Consider the following 10,770-nt stretch of genomic DNA (forward strand, 5'->3'; position numbering starts at 1 on the left):
TGCCCTGCTTTTTCTTCGCCCCTAACCAGGAACTGCTCCAGGTATCCCAGTTGTACCCGTAGCACGTGTTCCCAGCTGGCCACAGCAGTCATTTAGCTAGCCGTGGGCAAATTCAACCAAGCTACTTGCCTAAAACTGACCTACTGAGAATTGACCAAGGCCGCAGGGGACGGAGCAGCACCCAGCCGGGGCCGCGTGCCTCTCCCAGCCCGAGCTCCAAGATGCTCAGCCTCGACACCCGCGGGCGGTGGGTCCTTGTCTCGGGAGCAGCAAACAACTCCTCCTGGAAAACACGCAGGGGCAACCTCCCTGCCGCCCACCTGCGGGTTGCTGTCCCCTATGCTGCATCCGCCGGCCAAGATATTTGGGTTTATGATTTGGGGAGCGGGGAGGGGTGGGGAAGGAAGGTTTTGGAGGGGGGGAAGGTTTAAGGTGACGAGCAGGGGAAAGAAATGTTTGAGGGAGAATGAAGGTTTAAGGGGGGGGGGACACCTAATTTGACAGCGCCGAGCGTCACTGTTACACACCGCTGTCGCTGCCTCCTGCTGCAAGGAGCCACCCCGGCTGGGCCCGGCCCTCAGGTACGGCTCGGGGACGGCAGCGCGGCGCCGGTGGAGGCGGCGGGGCGGAAGCGGAAGCGGCGGGGCGTGCCGGGCTGGGCGAGGCGGGGGCGGCATGGCGGCGGGTGGGGAGGAAGGCTGCGAGCACTACCGGCGCGGCTGCCTCCTGCGGGTGAGACGGCGGCGGCGGCGGCGGGGCGGGGGCAGGCGGCGGGTTTGCCGGCGGCGGGCTTGCCGGGGGCGGGCTTGCCGGGGGCGGGCGCTGAGGTGTGCCGTACCGTGCCGTTCGCAGGCGCCGTGCTGCGGGAAGCTGTACGCCTGCCGGCTGTGCCACGACGGCGCCGAGGAGCACCGGTTGGATCGCTTCCGCGTGGCCGAGGTGCAGTGCACCCGCTGCCGCCTCCTGCAGAAGGTGGGTCCGGAGGGGGGGGCCAGAGGGCGCCGCCATTTTGGGGGGGCGGCGCCGCCATGTTGCGTGTGGGTCCGGCGGCGCCCCTAACGGCCGTCTCCCCGGTTCCCCTCCCCGGTGCGGCGGCAGGCCCAGCAGCGCTGCGAGGGCTGCCAGAGCCTCTTCGGCGAGTACTACTGCGGTATCTGCCATCTCTTCGATCGCGACAAGAAGCAGTACCACTGCGCCGAGTGTGGCATCTGCAGGTGCGTGAGGGGCGGGCGGGCCGGCCCCTCGGCCCGGGCCCTGCCCCGCTCGGGTGGGGAACGGAGCGGGGCGGTACGGCAAGGAGGGAACCGGCCTTGGCCTGACGCTTTTCTCCTCAGGATTGGTCCAAAGGAGGATTTTTTCCACTGTTCAAAATGCAATTTATGCTTAAGCTTGAGTCTTCGAGGAAAGCACAAGGTAAGAATACGTCAGTTAACTCCGTATCTTAAAAAAACCCAAAAAACAAAAAAACACATTGAAAATGAAAACTGGTAGTGCCTCGGCTCCATCCAAGGCCGTACGGACAAGGGGAGTGACAGGTTCTCTTTCTCGGAGTGCACCTAACAGCAACACAGAGCGCTCCTGAGCTGGCTTCGCTAGCAGTTGAAGCTATAGGAAATAAACATTTTGGTCTCCTTCTTTTCTTTTAAAAGGAGCTGTCGATTGCAGATCTGACAAGCGTGTAAGTTTGAGCTCCTGTTCCTGCTGCAGTATAGGAAAAGCTAGGCTGCTTGCGGCTGCGGGAGTTCTGGGAGCCCTTTTCTTATGTATGCTTTCAAGCTGTTTGTTTTTTAATATGCTAAGCCAGCTGTTAATTCTCAGAAGTTCAAACCTAAATGCAAACAGTAACGTTTCATACATCTTTTTTACCATTCTAAGGCAATTTTAGAATTTAGAAAAATACAGATATCCATGCAGTAGGATAACTTTTTTTTTTGTCTTTGTAAAGTGTATTGAAAATGTCTCCAGGCAGGACTGTCCGATATGTTTGGAGGTGAGCTGCTGCTTTTCATCTCTTGGATTTGTGTGTGTGGCTGTATTTTTGACTGTGTTTGAATTAATTTTCTTGTCTTTTGTCCGATACTTGCTTCGAAACAGGATATTCACACATCTCGCGTTGGAGCTCATGTTCTGCCGTGTGGTCACCTTCTTCACAGGTAGAGCGTTGCAGATACTTGAGAAAGGGGAATAGGTGCTGCCTTGTGTGTGGCGTTTATTCAGCGGCACTACAGGCCTGGTTAGTCTGTATCAGCTACTTACAGCTGGTTTCTAAGGGAGCCACACGGTAGGGGTCAGTCTCCGTTTCATCAGGAAATACTTTCTTTAGAAGGGCTGTCTTCTTTCTGCAGTAAATTGTGGCGGAGGGACCTGTGTACTGTTCATTCTAAATTTTCTCATGCTGAATTTCCTTCTGTTACTACTTAAATTTCAAGAATCCTGTAGAGAAGGCCCTCCTTGGTGCAGAAAGCAGTTGCACAATGGTTTTAAGAGGTTGGTGACAGCTCATCAGTTAAGTTTTGGATTCTTTCCTTAAGACAGCCCCCCCCAAGACAATGGAGCGCTCTGTTGCGCTACAAAAACTGCTGGCTCTGTCGGGTTTTTGAAGCGATGTGATATATAGCATTGGGTGCCTTTGGAGGAATAATTACCACGTTTCCCTTCCATTTTCCCTTTCTGCTTCTGTCTTGTGTTACAGACGCAGCTTTTTGTTACTGTGTTGGCTCTGTTGTTTTTCCCCGTTGTCTCTGTGCGTTAAGTGAATGGCCTCTGTGTTTGACGTAGGTCTCCTCAGAATGAATCTTCCTTCAACTCCTGTCCATCTTAAACTTACCTTGTGATGCATCACACTCCATTTTTTCAGCAAACTTGAACCACACAATCCTTGGCTAGTGTTGACTCTGTTCCCTCGTGTTAGGTTAGAAGACCTTAGAATGGAATCAGATGTGCTTTGTCTCTGGATTTTTGCCCAAGTACCCGGTGGTTTTGATGGGAAGCTTTCTTCTCGCTTGGACTCAGGATATTTTTTAACTTCTGGTTTGGGGATAGCTGTGTGCCTTTTCCCTTTGTTCAGTCCAAATGTGTTACCAGTCGGTAATTGTATTCTTGTTATTGAACTTCTCATTGTGTTTTCTTTTCAGAACATGTTACGAGGACATGCTAAAGGAGTGAGTATTTCTAAACATCTCTTCTCTCAATATTGTTGTGGTCCAAAGAGATTACTCCAAGAGGCAACGATCACCATGCCAATCCTGTACCAAATAACTTAAAGCCAACTCCTAAAGGGATAAGGGGCTTTTAATTTTCAATTGTTTGCAAGAACTTCTTGATTTGTGGTGTTTCTCTTTGACTGGTATGATATGAAGCTTGTCCTTTTGGGTGGACTTGTTTCACAGCCCCACTCCATCTTCTGATTTAGACTTTTTTTTTCTTTCCTTTCTGCCAGAGGTTACAGGTGTCCTTTGTGCATGCACTCGGCTTTAGATATGACAAGGTACTGGCGTCAGCTGGATGACGAAGTAGCGCAGACTCCTATGCCCACAGAGTATCAGAACATGATGGTGGAGGTAAGAGATGAGACTTGCACCGATGTCTGTGTTCTTGGCAGATCTGTGCCTTTGCATTGCTGGCAGTAGAGGGCACTAGGGACTTGTCCTGGATCAGAAGTCAACCTGATGGTTAGGGAATGATGAAGAAATGTCGTGTGTAGGTTTACAGTATTCATCTACTGGGTTGATAAACACAAAAAAAAAAAGCACACCCACACCCCACCCACAGTCCAAAAAAAAAAAAAAGAAACCAACCCCAAAACCACAACCTCTTAGTGCTGTAGTATCACACAGCGGAGAAATGGCTCGGTCTCTGGGAGCATCTTGCTTTCTCCAGTAGTGTTAAGCGCCGTCATAGCGAAAAGCAGAAACAGTTGTGTTTTAACAGCTTGGAGCTTCATGTTCCAGACTAAACACGGTAGGTTTTCTGCAGAAATATTCAGCTGTTGATTTGTGCGAGGCTAGCACATAGAGATGTCTTCTGTTTTCTTTCTGTTTCTTTGTGTTAACTCGGAACTGTGAAACTGGTTGCTGTTTGCAGGTGACACTAAATTAAATGGCACCGGTCGTTGATGTTGTAGTTCCATCTGTTATGGTTTAGACAGCCTGTCCTACCAACTCTTGGGAGTCAGGATATTTGGAAAAAATCTCTTTACTGCCTGTTTTGAGAAGAACGCTCGCCTGCCTGTCTTGCACAGCAGACTGGCTAATGTTGCTAGCTGCTGTTAGTCTGCCCTCATTTTCACTTGAGGGTTTCCCTGCTCATTTCCTGCATCAAGAGAAGAAGCCAAAGCATGTCTGTCCCTGACTTACGCAAGGATTCACCTTGCCATACTAAACGTAAATTCTCTGTGATTACAGAGTGTGATCTGAGTAGTTACAAATGGAAATGTTAAATCAGCCCTGCTGTCTTCAAAAGGAAGATATTTTCTGCTTTGTCCCCTGATGGCAAACCAGTTCTGTGGTTGCTAGAAGCACGGTTGTAGTATATTGTTGAGTGTCCTGCTGATGCTAAAGCCTCTCTCTCTTTCTTTTCTGTGTGGGTAGATCCTTTGCAATGACTGCAATGCCCGGTCTACGGTGCAGTTCCATCTCCTAGGCATGAAGTGCAAAAACTGTGAATCGTACAATACTGCCCAAGATGGAAGATGCCGGCTGCCTTTGGAGGAGCAGTGACCAAGATACGCGCTGCATTCGGCTGGACGAGGAAGACTCTGCCATGGAAGAGACTATCTATTTAAAAAAAAAAAAAAACAAACCACCATTTGTCAGTAAAAATTTGTTCAAAGTTGTCACGGCACCAGTGAAATGGTTACAAGATTCAATTAACGCTGATGCGAAGGAGTTTTGCTAATTGTGCCCCCCTCCTTAGTACCCGGGGCACAGCGCGGTCAGGCCCTTCGGGGAATTCCCCGTCGAGCAGTGTGATGCCCACTGAAAGTTAGTTTCTAGAGAGAATGGCACCCTTTAAACGAGCCGTTCACTGTGTCGGAGAAGAGTCAGCCTAGAAGAATAACTAATGAGATGCAAAATGAGAAACGATAAGCAGCTGACACAGCAGAAGATGTTTTGGGGCAGCTGAAGGTTGTGAGAGTAACAGGAGGTGGAGGTACAGCTATTCTGGTTGCAGCTGTTGGGGAAAATTGGTAGCTTTGAGAGCGGCCTTTTTACATAAAGCTGACATCTGCAAAGTTTTAGGCGGGTACGTTTTGTTCCTTTTAAATGATGTGTTTGTTCTAGGGCCTCGGAGCCTTCGGCGCAAGTGGATGGAGAGGGTGAGCTTGCAGAAATTGCATCCCTTGGCTTGATGCGTTGACATGTACGCGCGTGCAGCGCCCGCACAGGACTCGCTTTGGAACAAGGCTGGCCTGCCCACGTACGTGCAACGAACGGCCTAAAAATCAAGCCGTGAGGCCCCCCTTCCCCGGGCGCCCATCTGACCTGCTGTCTCTCCACTCAGATTCCTTTGCCAGCTGCAGTCGCGTTTACACCCATTTCTTCCTCATTTTGCTCTATTCGCTTACAAAGGCCGAGGTGTCGTAGGGTTTTAGACACGTACGTAGCTTGATGTTTTGCTGGTGGAGTGCACTGAGTGAAGTACATGCCATTCTCTTGTCAGGAGTGACGTCGGGCCATCTAATCGGGCTGAGCCTGATCTGTTTGCTATACTAACAGCAGTTCATAGAGGCACTCGAGTAGTGCAGGGACCAATTTTCCGTGGTTTTGGGGTTTTTTTAAATGGTATCTGATTTCATGGGGGGAGAGGATGGAGGAGTGTTTTGTTTGTTTTTTTTTTTTTTAAAATCAAACCTCCCCACCCTTCATGTAATGTCCTGCCCAAGGTGTTCTGCAGTCTAAGTATTACAGGAAGTTCTTTGTTTCTGAGAATTTCAGAACATGCAAACAGTGTTCAATAATGAAATAAAATATCTAAAAAAAGGACCCAGGTACCCTTGGCCATACAGCTACTTGTTTTTAACTTGTTCTACTGTAAAACAGCAGCTTTTCTTAATCTGACGGCGCCCCTTTATGTATGAAATACTAGGACTCGGATGACAACGTTACTGTAGCTTGCCTTTACTGGAGAATCTTTTTTCTGAAGCACTTTTCTCACTGCTATAAATAAATGTAAAATAAGGTCTCTATTAAAACAAATTGTACTATGTGTGATGTGCTCTCCTTTTACACACGTACTGTCTGGCAGTTCCCGGCCGACTTTAAACTATGATTCAATGCTGAAAAAGGAGGGTTAGATGTCCGCGTGTGTGACCCCTGGGTCTCTATTATGACAGCAGTGGTCTCAACAGCCCCTCTGTTTCTGTATTTTTTTGGTACGGGGGGGGTGTCCCCTTGGCACGGGGCGGCGGGGGGGGACTGGTCCCAGTCTGGGCTCCCCGGTTCTGGAAGGGCTGGGATGAGCTGGAGCAAGGGCAGCGTGAGGCCGCTGGGCTGGGCAGGGGCCGGACCCGGGGGGCTCTCCCGGCCACCTACAGCGGTCCTCGGGGAGAGGATGGAGCCAGACCCCCTCGGAGGTGCCCAGCAGCAGGATCGGAGGAAACGCATTTTTGCCGTGCGGGTGGTCAGGCGCCGGATCAGGCCCAGGGGCTCCCTCCATCCCACGAGGTGGTCGAAACTCCAAAGGCAGCGTGCTGTGACAGGTGTTGTGGCTTAACTTTAGCAGGCAACTAAGCCCCACCCAGCCGCTCGCTCACTCCCCCCCGCTGGGATGGGGGAGAGAATGGGAAGGGTAAAAGTGAGAAAACTCGTGGGCTGAGATAAAGACAGTTTAATAGGCAAGGCAAAAGCCGTGCGTGCAAGCAAAGCAAAACAAGGAATTCCTTCACTGCTTCCCATGGGCAGGCAGGTGTTCAGCCATCTCCAGGAAAGCAGGGCTCCATCACGCGTAACGGTGACTTGGGAAGACAAACGCCATCGCTCTGAACGTCCCCCCCTTCCTCCTTCTTCCCCCAGCTTTATATACTGAGCATGACGTCCCATGGTATGGAATGTCCCTCTGGCCAGTTGGGGTCAGCTGTCCTGGCTGTGCCCCCTCCCAGCTTCTTGTGCACCTCCAGCCTTCTCAGTCGGTAGAGCATGGGAAGCTGAAAAGCCCTTGACTAGTGTAAGCACTGCTCAGCAACAACTAAAACATCGGTGTGTTATCAACATTATTCTCACCCTAAATCCAAACCACAGCACTGTACCAGCTACTAGGAAGGAAATTAACTCTATCCCTGCCGAAACCAGGACAATGGGACTGGCTCTGAGCAGCAGCTTGGACCTCACCTCGGCTGCAGCGTGACACCAGCTTTCGGTTACCCATGCTCTGCTTGTGTCCCGCCGCGGGGAGACTTAAATTTTTGCACGAATACTTAAATCTGACATAGCAGAGCCCCTCCTGCATCGCTGAACCTCTCCGGCAAGAGCAGGAGTGCCTCTGCCCAGGACAGCACCACGCCGCTTGTCCCCTTACTCCTTCACAGCGCTGTTTTATGGGCGAGCGGTGAGTTAACCGTGCCGCCGTGCTGGAGGGGAGGCCCCGTTAAAAGTGAAACCAGAGCGGCTTGTGACATCCCAGCAAGCTGCGCCAGGAGCAGAGCAGCTGCCAAAACTCAGTTTCTTCAGGTCCCAGCCCACGTCTCTGCTCTCCCACTCCAAACCTGCCCCCGCCATCCCGCCCCTTCCTAACTACGGTACAGGAGACATGGTCGGCCGTAGCTACCTGCACGGAAGAGCGGGCGCTTTGGGTTGAGGCTGGCTTTCTCCACCCTCCATGGCAATTTGGAGGAGTCCCATGGTGGGGAACCATGTGTGGGGCCAGGTGGGCTGCATCAGCTCCTCTGGAGCCCATAAATAGCCTCGGGGCGGTGCTGGGGGGAGTAGGGCATTTGGAGATGGAGCAGGTAAGGCTTCTTTCCTTGGTTGTGCTGCAGCACTTCCCTGCCTTTGAGGGGGTTGCTTCTAGGGAAAAGTGCTTCTTAGAGATGTTGAGGTTGGGGGGGATATGGGCTGTGCTGGGCACCAAGTGGTGGTTTCCCCTTGGGGGCTGCTGTTAAAATGATGGAAGCTGGGGGGACTGCGTTCTCTTCGGAAGTTGAAGTGCGGAAGGAGCATGGCTTTGCTTCTTGCTGTCTCCCCCATCCTTGCATGAGTGGGGTTTGGGGCTGGATGTCCTGGGGAGCGTCTCCATGAGGGGGTATGGCCTGGAGAAGGGGCTGGTTTGCTATGGGACTGTGAGTGCTTGCTGCCACGGGCCTATTGAGTGAGGTGTTCCCATGGTGCTGATACCTTTGCTTGACTTTAAGGTCCTGTAGATGGTGAGAAGGACTCTCCGCTCGCTTGTGGATGATGCTTTTGGTTTCTCCATTGAAGCTGCCAGCAAGGCTCCCTGCTGCTTTGGAGCGCCCTCCAAATGTGTGCCGTCACGTGGTGGCTTCACTACCCTCCCTGGACAGAGACCTGCTCCTAGGTAAGCCCTGAGGGCCAGTGGGGCTCATAGCAGCCTGCAGGAGTTCTCATCTCGGAGCTTTGTGGTCTTGTAGGGGGATGCCCAGCTCAGGCAACGGGGCCATGCAGAGCATTTTTTCTAATGGGGAAGAAGCAGCAGCCCTGGGTGTGCAGGGGAATTTGGGTGCCTGCTGCCAGCAGAGCTCATCCCACCACCATCACCTCCGCTGCTGCTGCACTGGCTTTTGCTCGGAGGCTGCTGCTGCCTGGGGCCGCAGGGCATGGCTGGGGGCACCTGGTCCCTGCTGCCCAAACAGCTCCAGCCCCCTGGTGACTGCCAGCGGCTTGGTATGGTGTTTTTGGCTGCCCAGAAGCAGGACAAAGAAGGTTCAGGTGATGCCATTTAGATGTTTTCAAGGTGCTCTTCTTGCTTGAGTGTTACTGCTTGAGAAGTGACTTCCCTCTGGCTTTAAAAGGACAGGCAGGGTTAAATGAACTGTAAATGGGATAAAAATGTGATGCCAAACGATGTTTTTGAGGTGAATCTGAGGAATGTTGTTTTTTCTGTATTACTGAAGCAGTTATAGTCCCTCTTCTCCCAAAGAGGAAGAAAAAAAAAATCCATTGACCACACTCTTACTTGACACCTGAGAAGCCCGCTGATGGCAAATGCTGGGTTAGGCACCGTTTCCATAGGCAGTGCTGGTAGCAGGGGCTGGGATTCGGGTGGTGGCTGGAGAAGCAGAGGTGGCATGGAGATGTGCTGAGGGCATACAGGAAAAGGAAAAACCATAAATTCCTTCTTCTATCAAAAAAGCCACTAGTGAATGGACGCTCAGAAGAAGGTTGGGGAGCTATGACTAGTCCTCGCGGGCTCCGAAACCGAGGCAGGTTGTCTCTGCAGATGAGTGTGGCAGCGTCCCCGGCTAGGTGATGAGTGCTCTGGGCTGATGGCAGAGGTGCCCCCACCTTCTGCTGCTCTGTAAGCAGGCGATAAAACACTTTTTTTTCTTGGGTTCCTCGCAAGCAAGTCTTGCATGACACAGGGTTGTCACAGGTACTGTCTGCGCTCCCTGTGCGGATGGGGCTCAAGGCTGGCTTCGTTGGCATCTGGTAGCTGCTGCCTTCAGAAGGTGGTGAGATGTTGAGCACACCTAAAGTGCTGCTGGAGGTGGAGGACGCGGGCAGTAACTTGCCTTTTACGTGTCTCTAAGGATTTGCGCTGGCGGGTGGAGAAATGGAGACTGGGAGGTCCACACCATCTCCTTGGGAAGGGCTGGGCTTGCCCACCCTGACTGGGTGCTGTGTCGCCACCCCGACGCCTGTGCCGGTGAGCCTTTGGGCAAGGATGCTGTTATCCCACCAGCTCCGATAGACCTCATGGTTCTTTCTGGCAGGCTTTCTCCTTCCGAGAGGAGCACTGTGGCCGTGAAAGCCTGAGCGCTGCCGGTGATGGTGGGCCATGCCGGACACGAACCTCTTCAGCCAGCAGACGCTGCTGGGGGCAGCTAGGAGCAGCAACCCAGCCTTAACTAAAAAAACAAAACCAGAGCAGGCAAATTCTCCCTGCGAGCAGCTGCTAGGGAGAAACAGATGCAGCAGCTTGTTCATTAGCTCAATGAAATATATATTTAAAGAGGTATGCTATTCCAGGGCTGCTGCTGAGGTCGTGGCTTTGCAAATGCAAGTGGGGACAACTGATGGAGGAGGGGATCGGCTAGGGCTGAAGGATATACGTACGGTGGGCATTGCTGCCGGGGAGCACAGGGGGACAACACGGGCTTGTGGCTTGCCAAGGTCGAGGCTGAATTTCTGTGCATCTTGCAGCTATCATTGAGCGCAAATTGTTTCCCGTTTGTGGTGTGGGTTTTTGGTTTGTTGTTTGGTTGTTTTTTTCCTGCAAAAGTACTGTCAGTTCGTTTAGCTGATAAATAATACCGTGGTGCAGCTGCGAAGCCAACTTTGGAAAACTCCATAGCGAAGTAGCCTTTCACTGCTAATTGTAAAACCGTACTGGTCAAGTCCATAACCAAGCAGATTTGATGCTAAATGGTAAGCTAATTTTATCCCAGCTGGAAATATTCCTATTTGGGTTCCAACCACAAGAGGAGGCTGAAAGAAAACCCTTAGTTGAGCTGAGCCTTGGAAGAGCAGCTCCCTCCCCAGCTGGACTTCTGCATTGGGTTGAGAAGGAAAATGATCTTGGGGGTGGGATCCAGCTGACTTTGACCTTTTGCTCTCCTGCTTTTGGTATTTGCCTCTGCAAAGTGAGGGGGGCAGC

At 51.8% G+C, this 10,770-nt stretch overlaps 1 protein-coding gene across 1 annotated transcript; it reads left to right on the forward strand.

The window, feature by feature from the left end:
- The first annotated feature begins 675 nt into the window (after nucleotides 1-675).
- On the forward strand, nucleotides 676-6,207 carry RCHY1 (ring finger and CHY zinc finger domain containing 1). The gene is made up of 9 exons (XM_076337399.1): nucleotides 676-732; nucleotides 853-972; nucleotides 1,099-1,214; nucleotides 1,335-1,413; nucleotides 1,946-1,990; nucleotides 2,095-2,153; nucleotides 3,135-3,161; nucleotides 3,440-3,560; nucleotides 4,590-6,207. The coding sequence occupies exons 1-9, from the start codon at nucleotides 676-678 to the stop codon at nucleotides 4,716-4,718; spliced, it is 753 nt and encodes a 250-aa protein (XP_076193514.1). The 3' UTR covers nucleotides 4,719-6,207.
- Nucleotides 6,208-10,770: the final 4,563 nt, after the last annotated feature.

The sequence above is a fragment of the Aptenodytes patagonicus genome, chromosome 4 (genome assembly GCF_965638725.1).
Source record: "Aptenodytes patagonicus chromosome 4, bAptPat1.pri.cur, whole genome shotgun sequence".
Classification (NCBI taxonomy): domain Eukaryota; kingdom Metazoa; phylum Chordata; class Aves; order Sphenisciformes; family Spheniscidae; genus Aptenodytes; species Aptenodytes patagonicus.